The sequence below is a fragment of the Nicotiana attenuata genome, chromosome 11 (genome assembly GCF_001879085.1).
Source record: "Nicotiana attenuata strain UT chromosome 11, NIATTr2, whole genome shotgun sequence".
NCBI lineage: Eukaryota > Viridiplantae > Streptophyta > Magnoliopsida > Solanales > Solanaceae > Nicotiana > Nicotiana attenuata.
Genome location: NC_031999.1, coordinates 29,655,617 through 29,668,323, shown reverse-complemented (window position 1 = coordinate 29,668,323; position 12,707 = coordinate 29,655,617). Strand labels below are relative to the sequence as shown.

At 37.3% G+C, this 12,707-nt stretch overlaps 1 protein-coding gene across 3 annotated transcripts in view; it reads right to left on the bottom strand.

The window, feature by feature from the left end:
* Nucleotides 1–11,076, bottom strand: part of LOC109234299 (E3 ubiquitin-protein ligase PRT6-like) — a 30,690-nt gene extending 19,614 nt beyond the window's left edge. For all 3 annotated transcript variants that reach the window (XM_019400224.1, XM_019400226.1, XM_019400225.1), the window contains exons 1-4: nt 10,701–11,076; nt 5,372–6,481; nt 3,369–4,564; nt 3,094–3,234 (exon numbers count right to left, since the gene is read on the bottom strand). In XM_019400224.1, coding sequence (XP_019255769.1) covers nt 3,094–3,234; nt 3,369–4,564; nt 5,372–6,481; nt 10,701–10,775 — 2,522 coding nt within the window. In that variant the 5' untranslated portion in view covers nt 10,776–11,076. The remainder of the gene's footprint in view (nt 1–3,093; nt 3,235–3,368; nt 4,565–5,371; nt 6,482–10,700) is intronic.

The window sequence follows — 12,707 nt, the reverse complement described above, 5'->3', positions numbered from 1 at the left end:
GTTGATGGTCCAGCTCCTCCAATCTTCCAAGTGCTTTCTTTTTCATGTCTTCAACTCTTCCGAATACTTCCTTATTCCATTTCTTAATATCCTTTTTCAGCAGCTTAAGTTTTTTAATAAATGTTGAATCTGGTCTTCCTCTTACCTCATAATAACTCCACCATTGTTCCACTAATTCCACAAAAATCTCCACATCCAGCCACATGTTTTCGAATTTGAAGTAGCCATTTCTTTTATTCCAGTCACCACATTCCAGTATGATTGGACTGTGATCTGATGTAGGTCTTGGGAGTACCCTATGTTTAATGAATTTAAAATGTGCATCCCGTTCATTTTTCACTAATTTCTATCAGTTCTAGAAGCGCAACTATTATCATTTCCTCTAAACCAAGTGAATTGGCCTCCAGGTAGTGGCATATCTATAAGAGATAAATCTTCAATACATTTAGAAAAATCTCTCATAGACCTTGTATTTCTAGCCCTTCCCTTCCCCTCATCACTTAATCTAACAACATTGAAGTCTCCACCTATAGCCCATAGGATTGAAGCCAATCCACTTATATCAGCAAGTTCTCTCCATAACTCCTTCCTGCCCCTTCTATCACATGGTCCATAGACCCCGGTAAAAAGACCTCTAAAACCAATGTTGACTTCTTCCAGAAAAACTGATACTGAGTGCTTCCCAATTAACTCATCAAAGCATCTCCATCTCCTCTTATCCTAAAACATAATAATTTCCCCACTTCAACCTTGAGCTTCTATAGACCTTCATTCCACCCATCTGTTACCACCAATTTTTCTAACACATGAATTATTAACTTTTGTAATCTTTGTCTCCACAAAAGAGAAGACATCAGCTTTCTAATCTCTCACCAGCATTCTTATGATCCTCCTCTTTTCTATATCATTAAGACCCCTGTCATTCCAGTATACTAAGTTGCTCGGACACGGGTGCAGATCTAGTGGTCGGATCCTTCGAAACGTAAATTCTAAGATTCGGGGATATGAATCCTAGTACGGAAACGGGTGCGCGGGGATCCGGCTAAAAATAATTCAAAAAAATAAAAATATAATTCGAAACGTACATGATTATCTTCTACAGTAATCATGTCGTCCTCTGATTGCTCGCTGATTGGTTGACCAAAATTCTCTTCCTTTACTGCCCATCCTCACGAATTCGATTATTAGTTCCCGACATTTTTGAAGACGGAATTTCTCAACAGCCTCTATCTCGATATTCACCGGCCTTTACCTGGTAAAGATGGTAAGCCATAATCATAACTCTGATTATAATGAAGGGCAGAACGTGGGTCAACCTGATTATAAGGACCGGGCCTATTATCTTGTTTTATTGTCCATACGAAGGTCCCTCTATCTGTTGACTTGGCCTTTGGGCCTTTTTTATTCACGTTAGTACTCGGCCCAACTCTCTCCACTTCATTACCCATAACTTGAGGCCTTTTAAAATTCTTTTTTAAATACAACTTATCATTAATGTTGTGCATGTGTATCGTACATGTCTCCAATTTCGAAGTTCCACCTTCCTCGGGACTGCTCCACCATCTCTCTTTCTCCGATGAATTGCTTCACTAATCCCGATTTCCGGCGAACCTCTCCAATTTTGCTTCACTATGAATTTTAGATTTGCCGTTTATTTCCAGAGAATCGAACACAAATTTTTACCCATCTCATATGTATTCTAAATCTAGCACCCACACCGGAACACAAATTCCTACCCATCTCATATGTCGCATAAACTGAAACGGAGGGAGTGATAATATGTTAAGAATTAAATACTCATGGGGCTTATGCCCCTACCTCGAGGCTTATGCTCGCCTCATGTCATGTAAAGCGCCTCGCATGACACCTGTGCCTTTTAACACAGGGACAACAACAAACAATAATAACGAGTATATGCAAGTATAGTAAGTGTACATTAGCATGTGCAATTTCATTTCTGAAAACGAACTTGCTGTACTATAACTAGTAAGATTTTATTGTTGTGCTGCCCCTAGAAACTCTCTGTACAAGTACCCCTTTTCTGCTTGTGGAACGCACTGGACCCAATGTAAGAAGTCAAGGAGACAACCCTCCCACCCGTCTATCTACTGACCTTCTCCTTCCGCCAAACCAAACCTTGCTGCCGTTTTGGAACAAACAAATCTCCCGTCCCTTTAAGGAAAGAAACTGACACATACATACATACATGAGAACATTGGCAGTCTTCTTCCCAGAGGAAGCGCTCAAGGGCATCCTTGCTAAATAAATTTGTGTTGCTAAATATGGATAAAGGATTAAAATGTGAAGGGGTGAGCATGTCCCCTCTTAATTTGATTTGAGGAGGTTAGGCATATAAGCTTGTCCTTCATTTTGCAATTTGTTGTCCTATTGCTTACAAGGAATGGATACTTAAGCCTTAACCCGCATCTATTTTGGTGGATTTAAATAAAAAGTGCACACACACACACACACAAAAAAAAAGTAATGGTGCATCAACATATGTTCGGAAAAGTTAAGAGTCACCCAGCCTCACATGCATAACTAATGAATTTAAAAGTCATTTGAGGAATCTATTTGGAAGATGGACATAATAACTCAGATATCCACAATATATCTATCAATCCATCACAATTACCATTTTTTTTCTTTTGGTTGGTAACCATCAACATTTACCATTTTTTTCTTTTGGTTGGTAGCCATCAACATTTATCACTTCTTCTGACCAATAAGGATTTGTTTCTTAGAAATCAATCCTATTATAATGATTTAGCCATTGTTGAACGCAATTATATAAATCAAGCAATACTGATAAGAATCACATAGATATACACACACCGATATTAACAAACTAATGACAGCATCAGTGCTAATGAGAGGATATTGGTTTTGCTTAGTTAGATACACATCACATATATTAGTATATCACCCTTTATGACATTAGCGAAGTGGCAAATCAAACTTATGTACTCTGGGTATTCTGTAGTATTATACCATCAAATTAAAGAAAATAATATTTTATGCTTAACAAGGTGGAAGCAAATAGTAAATAGATAACGAAACTCATAGAAGACAGATAAGAGATGAGATACATACTCATTAGAGCGTTCAAGATTCAAGGATAAGTAATCTGAGAGCTCAAAACGTTCTAAAATCCTAGTAACGTATTGATCGGATGGGCCTAGTGCAGCACAACACTGGAGCAGAAAGAGATCAAGCTCTAGACCCTGCTCAGACCTGTACAGAGAGTATAAGAGAAAAAAGACTTGAAGCAATGTCTATGAACACTAAATCTCAAGTAAATTAGCACATAAAGGAACTCCAAATACCAAAGCCCAAATGAAGAATATCATAAAGATTAATCTGCATACCAACGAACAGAGCGATACCACTCCCAGGATAATATAGCAGCATCACTATTCCTACGCCACATTCCAGCGTGCACCTGGGCACAAAACACCTTAATTTGGAGAGCATGTTCCATAATGAAGGCAGAAAAGCCAAGTGGGTGGCAGCCTCCCAATATTTTGCCAAAAAAGTCATGATAGATAGCAGATGACAAATTGGAACCACTACCACCAAGGGCAGTTTCACCATAACATTGTCTGAGTGCCCTCTGTAAAACCATTGAAAGTAATCGATGCAGTGGAATATGAACTGATATATCCTGCAAACTGACTTTATATGCTATATTAGGCCAATCAGACAAACTCAGCACCCGGAGAGCTTCCAACTCAAGGTCATAATCTCCTTCAAGCATACTGTCATCAACACCATCAAAGCCAGTTGTTTCTTGGGCCAAATTCTGTCCAGAATCCAAGGCACTACCACCATTCGGTGACAGATAAGAATATTGCTTATTGGAATCTTCAGTTGAACTTGAGATTCTAATACCATTTGAAGGACTATGAGATCTAATAATTTGCCTTCCCCTTCTAAACTTCGAAAGTGTTCTTTTCGGCGCAAAGAAATTATTTCCAGAACTGGAGTTTGTTTTCGGGGATAAGACGTGAAGGAAAGGTCCTGAAGTGTTATCCACCCCTAACCAATTCTCGATGGCCCTCAGGCACTCAAATGTCAACCATAGAACAGATGACGGTAACGGAAAACTATCAGATTTTGATTCAGGAGTCACGGATGCATGTTCCAATGGACTCCTTCCGGTCACACTACTAACAGAACTTTCCGGTGATAGCTTTCCAACTTTTGCATGTCTTTGGCTATCTTGATCTTCAAAATCAGGTATATGCGTGAATAGAGCATCATCAGCATCTTCAGTGCTACTAATAGAGAATGCACCACCCACCAATAGAGAGTGAATATTTGCAATTGTATGACCCAAAACAAAAGGCAAATTCATATTTTCATTCTCTTCTTCTACATGGATGCCGATGTCTCTCTTTTGAGGGTTCATTCCTTGCACAAAGGTCAATAGCTTCATCCACGTCCTGAGTATATCCCGTCGATCATGAATCATGTATCTAGGTACAGCAGAATGACTCATGACAAATCGAATGTCTTCAACCACACGAAGAGTAGTTTCATACAAATTTCCCCATTTAATGACCTATAAAAAAATCAAAGGACTTCATCAAGCAAGGTAATAGTGCTCTTTTAAGTCAATTGCTAAAATAGCATAAGTTAGTTAAACAGTTTTTTTTTTCTGTCATAAGTTAGTTAAACAGTGAAGAAAATCAAACAAGATATTTCAATTGTTGCAGAATAAACTAGTTGCAGATTAGCTATATATTCATGAAAGGCCTAAAACCTCAAAAACAAAGAAAATGCTAGCAGCTGAGTTTTTTTTTTCTTTTTAAATTAACATATGTTGAAAACTTTAAAAGAGCAAGAACTCCAAGGAAGGAACAAAATCTGAAGAACTTCCTAAGCACACACATATATTGTTTCAATGTTTTTCTCATAAGTGAATATAACACAGACATAAACAGTCGCGTCAATAACTGTGAGAACTTCTACAATATCAAAATCTAGAAGCATCTATGCACAAGTATACTTGTATTCGTACAACAGAAAATAAAGAAATTATGTAAGCATATGTATCCACTATGAACTCATTATACAAGCTTTTATATTTCCATTGCTTATACATAATCTGTCCATTTTTCATGTGAAAAGTCAGTGCCTCCTATACTAGATTTTACAAAATGTATCACACAATTATTTCCATCCAAGAACCACAACCATATTATTAAAGATAACTTCTACATGTCTGAAAGAAGAATGAGAGAGGGTCTGAGAGACAAGCTACTATAATTAAACATCACCTATATACTGTTGTCGTAATCTAACATAGAAAAAACAAGATAATTATCATTCCTTACACATGGCTGAAATCAAATTAACACAGCGATACCTTCAATCTACCATTTTCTCCTGCACAAGACATAAGTATGTCCCCTAAACAGTCCAGCAACATGGTCAAAAGATTCATCTCTTTTACAAGACGTGGGGTCAAAGTAGGCACCGTAAATATCTGCACAGAGAATGTTGAGAGAAGTGGATATTTTTTGAAGACTCTGTCATTACTTTCCTTTATTGCTTCATTCACAACAGTTGGGTAATAGCTAAGAAATACTTTAGCGAACTCATATTTAAATTGAGGTTCACCCAACAATTTCAAGAGCAATTCATGGAGCTTCCTCACAATATTACCACTGATCATGAACCTCTCTGCCCTCACCAGAACATCTAATAAACCTTCTGAAGAGAATACCCTTCTAGAGAGAAAACTAAGCAAACTTTCACTATTCTTGCAGAAATCCAAAAGCATCTCAACCACTGCTGATGTCAACTCATGTGTGATACTTTTATATTTAGTTGCATGACTATTTAGTCTTGGACTTTGCTCAGAGATGCTTTCCACAAATAGGAGCCCTTTTCTCCAACAAAACAGCAAGGAATCAAGAACGGGGCCCAAAGAATTAGCAAACTCTTCCGGAAGAGGTTCTATCTGCTCCACACCTTTATGCTTGGAACAGAATCCCTCACGTTTCCAAGCAGATACATCTCCACAATCACAGCAGCCACCACCCGTATATATGATTGAGTAATCATGGTCCTTGTGGTTTCCATTCTGGAAACATGGAACACATATTGCACATGTTGGATCATGCTCACATGTACGGCAACGGTACGCGATATCATTACTCCCCCAAACAGCCCCACAAACACCACGCTGACCAGAGCTCGCTAGTTGCTCTAGTGCTCCTCTTGGTTCGCCTTCAAACATCAACCATTGTAACCAGATCATACTTTCGTGGAATAAATCTTTAATGGCTGAGCTGCCTGTGGATTTTGGAGAATCTATCTGCAGATCCAAAATACCGTCCATTTCCTCTTCATTAGTTGGCAAAAGAGCAGAGACAAGCTCTCCAATTTGAGACTTATTATTCTTCACATAAACAATTAAACCAGGGTGTCGGTGCTCCAAATTTGCTGCAGGAACTCCAAGATTCTCAAGCCTCTGACAATAACAAAGAATACAAGTCAAATAACATTTCCAAACCCCTCATCTTGGACTAATAACAGACAGGGGAGAGATGTGTGTGCGTGTATGTGTATGAAGTGCATGAGCATATCTGTGTCTATTTCTCTTTATACCGTTCTCCTTTAAAAAAAAATCAATGTCTGTTTCTACACACAACACACACATATAGAGTAAGGAGTAAAAAGCTTCTCACGCTTCATTTGGCCTACTTACTTCCACCCACCTTTAAAAGGTTATAAAGATGATTTAAAATTCGCAGATCTATAAGAAACCACCATTCACTGATTGTTCATTTTATTCCACATAGTTAACACACAATTGTTCAGACAGTTGATTTTTTTTAATTGAGAAATAGTTGGATAGTTGATTGATGGAATATTTTCCAGAGTATTTTTGTGCCTGGAGAGGGATAAACGCACTTCTGAACCATAAAGTGGGTAACATTAAAATTATGAAAACCACAAAGAAGCATTTATATTTTGTCCCAAAAATAATGCTTCAGGAGCCATATTTTGTCCTGAAGCATAAAGTGGGTAACATCAAAATTATGAAAACCACAGGGAAGCATTCAGATTTTGTCCCCCAAATAATGCTTCAGGAGCCACTTAAAGATAATAAAGTATATAATCCAAATTCACATAAACAGAGCAACAAATAGCATCGCCGTACAACACTCAGACCGTTGCATATCTTGGTGAATGAAAAAAACATATAAATATAAGAACGTATTAGTAAGGGAAAAAAATGAAACAACCTTCAAAAGCAGAAGGCAGAAGATGGTCAATAGAATAAGTAATGAAGCGCAAATTCATCCTTCCCATGGACAAAGTAAAGAGTCGTGAACTATTTGACTTTTAGATGATAATCCATTAGATATTCTATTAGCCTCTCTTTTTTTCCTTTTTTGACTTGGGTGACGGGCTCTACTTAGTGTTTCCTAACACATAAAACTGCTTGGGAAGCAGAATAATTGAAGATCTACCCATCTCATTTCATTTCCACAGATATAAGAGACTCCCCTCCCCCCTCCCCTCTCCCAACTTCCAAGTTATTTTGACATATTCGCCAACTATTTCAGTCACTTCTAAAAATATCAATTGTCCAACTTTCACAAGTTCCAAAAATTCAAATGCATTTACCATGCAAATTTAAACTTCAACGTGAGATTTTCTCCATCAAATAAACTGTTTATCTATTACGCTAATATTTCCTTCCAAAACTACTATCATAAACACAAATCAGAGTTAAAAAACTCCCTACACAAATTAAATTCCATCATATGACAAATGAAATTGAGTATAAGATGTCAGACCTTTTGGGTAAAAAATATACAACAACAGCAACAACAACTACACCTCAAACTAGTCCAAAAAAAAAATGCCTCAATCCCATGCATTTGATCAGAGAATCACAATCTCCAGGCTCTTGGGTGCTTTAGTTGTAGCAATTTATAACTTGAGGACAAGATTCATTATGTTTTCACAAATATGGAGCGAATGGTAAGAGCCAAGGTACAATATAGTGGCAGACAGCTTTATAGAGAACTTAAGTACGCATTCCCAGATCTATAACTTATCTTTAGTTTAGTACATTTTAAGTTTATCAACTTTGAGACACTAAAGATGTATTAGTCCGGTAATTTCATCAGAAATTCACTTGAAGCTGGTTGAACCCGCTTATTTGGATATAAATAGATCTTTTCTTGCTAGTTTTTAAGATGCCAACCAATGATGTTTTACTTTTTAGTTAGTGAATTTTTGTCATACGAGGCTAAACAGCATGAAAGAGAAAAACGGGGAGGGGGGGGGGGTGGGGGGAGCTCAACAAGATCGTAACTTCATGACCCTAGAATATCAATTTTAAGACTCACTATAACAATAATAACATTACTCCCATCAGATTATAATGATAGAGCCAACAAGGCCCTAGAAACCTTCACTTCGCTGATCAGAATTTTCTTGTACTCTACACATCTTCAGGTCATCAAGTACTAAATAGGCTTCTCTTATCTAAATCATACAATCTTACGGGTCATCAAGATCCCACCATTAATTAATAGTCTTCCATTTCTCCTTCTCTCCAAACATAAACCACTCCTCCTAGGCTCCTATAATGATTTGCTTACCTCATAGCTAATCAACATACATTACCCTTTATGTTGCATAATCATTCGTCATAGCGTCGAATCTACTCTACCCTATGCTACCATCTTTCTTCCTTGTGATTCAACCACGGCGGATATTTAGTCAACTGTGGTTACGAAACATGCTGAAACTTTATATATTGTCGAACCCCGAGCTTGTGGTCCTCCTTTGAGTGTGAAATTGAGCACAGTTTTGCAAAGAAATAGCCCTACATCAAGAATCAGGTCCAAGCCTCCATTTTGCCTCAGCAGTTTACATCACTCTTCACAACATCAAATCACCTAGTATCTTAAATACTCTCCTTTTAGCTCCTAACCACTTCCCATAATTCAACAATCTTTGAGTTCAGAGATCACATGACTTTTTTGGTAACACGGTGAATTACCATTGATAACAAACAACAAGAGTACACCTAAAAAGCACCTCGACCCCAACTATCACATGACTTTTATAACCCTAGGATATATGATCCGTTGTAGGCCAGCTTCAACAGCATAAATACCACTAATTACTGCTAAGAAAGTGATGATTCTCAACCCACACCAATCATCATTTCCCTTATCTTCCATTAAACCACCTAGGAGTAGGAGCTAGATCTCTTGTGAGACTCCAGTTCCAAGCAATTGTGTCAACCTTCATCTACGGTGTATAAAAATATAGCTCCAACTTAAACAGGACCATTTCTGATGTACTCGTGCAACTGGAAGGTCTTTTCATTCCTTACAGATAACTTAGCGTGGTGTAGACACAAAGTAACAGGCAAAAGTAAATACAAATGTGAGATAATTTCACCCATTTGATTCGCATTCATCAGTGGATTTCTTCTATTTTATAATGTGCTGCTCCTGCTGAAATTTCATCTAAAAAATTCTAGTAAACATTCTAATGTCCTTTTTCCTGTTATGTTATGCAAAACATAAAACTCAATTCAACTAGGGGTGTTCATGGTACAGTACGGTATGGTACAGTTTTGAAAATTCTGGTTCGGTAATTTCTGTTTACGGTATGGTCTGGTATTTTAAGTTTGGTTTCGATTTTGTGCGATACGGTAAGTCGGTTACTACGGTTTGTTCGACTTCGACTTACATACAGGAGAGAATTGTGTAAACGTCATCCTGTTAAACAAATTGAGAAGGTGGCATACAAATAAGATTTGCAGCACACATTCTCTTCGACTTACAGTTGATAACACATTAACACTGAAAATAGAGTAGCCATTTAATGTATTAGAAGAATGGAACTTGGGGAATTACATGACATCTTCTCACCCATCTAGGGGTCCCAATGTCCTATAAATACTCATAAAAAATCCTAAAGGCAGATGGTAATGAGTAAATAGTAATCTGCATACTTTAGGTATTTAGTTTGCATTTAGTAGTATAGATTAGACGGTTTTAGTTTGAAGGATTTTAGGCCTTTTATTACTAGTTTATATTTAGTTTAACGAAATAACTAGTATCTATATTTATATATGTATCATTAGAACCGTACATCTTTCTTGGATCCACCACGTCAAGGTGACACTCTACCGTTGAGTTATATTAGAGGTGGAATAGAATAACCCGGTTGAAGCATAAATCGCGACCCTTTGTCCCGGCCATTGTAGCACACCAAGAGCACTCATCCATAAACCGGTTACTGGTACAAATAATATCCTAATGGAATAGGCAACAAAGCCACCTCCCCACCCACGAGCTTCTTCTAGTTTGTGGGGAGTATATACAACTCTTTGTCAGGCTATGGGTCCCTCAAAGTGTGTGTGTATATATGAGAATTGTATATGCATATTAATTAAGTATTTCGGTTTCAGTAATTCGGTATTTACCAAAGTATGCACACCCCAAAACTCAACTAAAACTCAATCCCAAATTAGTTGGTTTCAACTAAATGAATCATTATCCATTCCACTCTATCTTCAAAATTCAAAGAGCTGTGACCATTTCTACGCTAATGTCGACCTTTTTGCTTGTAAAGCTCACATAATTGGTGTTCATACACAGAAAAATAGTACCAAAAAATTAACAATATGAGTTTTCAAGTTAACCGAGTACCTGAAGAATAAAGTCCTGAGGAGTAGCCATAATCGGCTCCTCCTCCGGTGAAGAGTCAATCTGCATTCGGAACATTAACCGAATCCAATCGGCGCAATTACAATCCCCAATTCCACAATTATCGTTCCCCAGGGCTGAACTGTAGTGTCAGTCTTACACTATCAAATGTTCAGTTTTGAAATTCTGGCTGATTTCTAAGGCATACGATCCTCGAATTGGTTTTCAGGTCTCAGATTTTTCGTGTACATTTGTAAATGGATATTCTGTGAAATTCCGCTAGAACCATATGTAATATTCCTCTAATGCATCTTATATTACACACTAATCATTGGACAAGTCAAATATATTTTCTTCCAAATATGATTTTTAAAGTTTTGAATTGTTATCAGAATAATTATGAAATGTTGTAAAACCTATACTTAATGTGGATATCCACTACTCCCACTATTTTCACCCGTGAATAACCTTCCACTACTCATATAATTATAACTCCCACACCTCCATAACTTCTCCCCATCATCTTCGCACAAGATCTCAATTGTTAATGTTATGTTTAAGACAATCATTTTATAACCTTCATATGTAAAAATAGAGACATAAAATGTAAGATGGAACACACTTGAACCTTGATGAAATAAGAAAGTTATGTAATCTTCTCTTATTCTACTTATCTTCTAGTTTTATATTGTTACTTTGAGCTATATTTCTTAACATGAAACGTATTATGTTGTAATTTATAAAAGAAAAAGTTGATGTTATATTTATGTGCGACGCACATTGCTATCTAATACTACTATAAATCTTTATATAATTATCAACATTAAACTTTAACTCATTTTTAAATCTGACAAATTTTGTTCTTCTTTACTCTTCTCCCCTCCTAATGCAATAAAAAGAAAGTATAACATATTATCTTGGCAGAATGACCTAAATGGCACATATACTTGTGCCACTTTGTCATGCCGGTCCTCCTACTTTATTTTTTTTCATCCAGATATTTTAACTTGTTCAAAATCTATATTTTAAACCCCCTCTAACAGTGTGTGTATCTCACTTGCTTGACGTGGATGACGCATCAAATTCCACGTTATTTTTTTATATTTTATCAACTAAAAACACTTATTATATACTATTCCTTAAAGAAAAAGAAAAAAGAAAAAAGAAAAAGAAAATCATTCCCAACTGGTGGCAAATTTTCTTTGGGGCTCGAGGTCAGAATTCTTTGAGCTGCAAGCATAAGGAGATACGTTTGACCGCTTGAAGGTAAAGGAATTCATCCTTCTATCTTTCGGCATCTTTTACAATTACATATGTGGACTCAAAAGCTAATTGAAAAATCACTAATTGAGTTGTTTTTCTTTGTCTTTTTTGGGGGAGAAGAAGAAGAAGTGTACGGGGGAGTGGGGAAGAAAAAGAAGAAGATGCGTACAGGGGGAACGAAAAGGAAGGTGAGTGTTGTTGGAGGGGGGGTGGGGGGGTGGGGAAGAAGAAGGAGAAGAAGCGTAAAGGAGGGCGGAGGGACGAAAAGGGAGAGGGTGTTGTTTGGGGGGGAGGGTAGGGTGGGGAAGAAGAAGCGTAAAGGAGGGCGGGGGGACAAAAAGGGTGAGGGTGTTGTTTGGTGGGGGGAGGGTAGGGTGGGGAAGAAGAAGCGTCCAGGAGGAGGGAACGAAAAGGGAGAGAGGTGTGGGGAGGAGGGGGGGAAGAAGAAGAAGAAGGGTACAGGAGGTATGGGTGAAACGAAAATGGAGGAACAGAAAGAGAATATCTCTTTTGCTTTTTCTTTTTTTACTTATTTATTTTTTATTCTTATTTTAATGATTTTTTCTTTTTAATTTAATTATTTTTGGTTCAAAATATTCATATTCACGTTCATTATCCGGGTGAATTATACCCACTTTGTCCAGTGATGATAGGCTATAATCGTATATTTTAGTCGCTTATTACACTCTAATTTACTGCACTTTAGTTGAGTTTGCGCTTTAATCACTAGTGTTTTGTACTAACGGT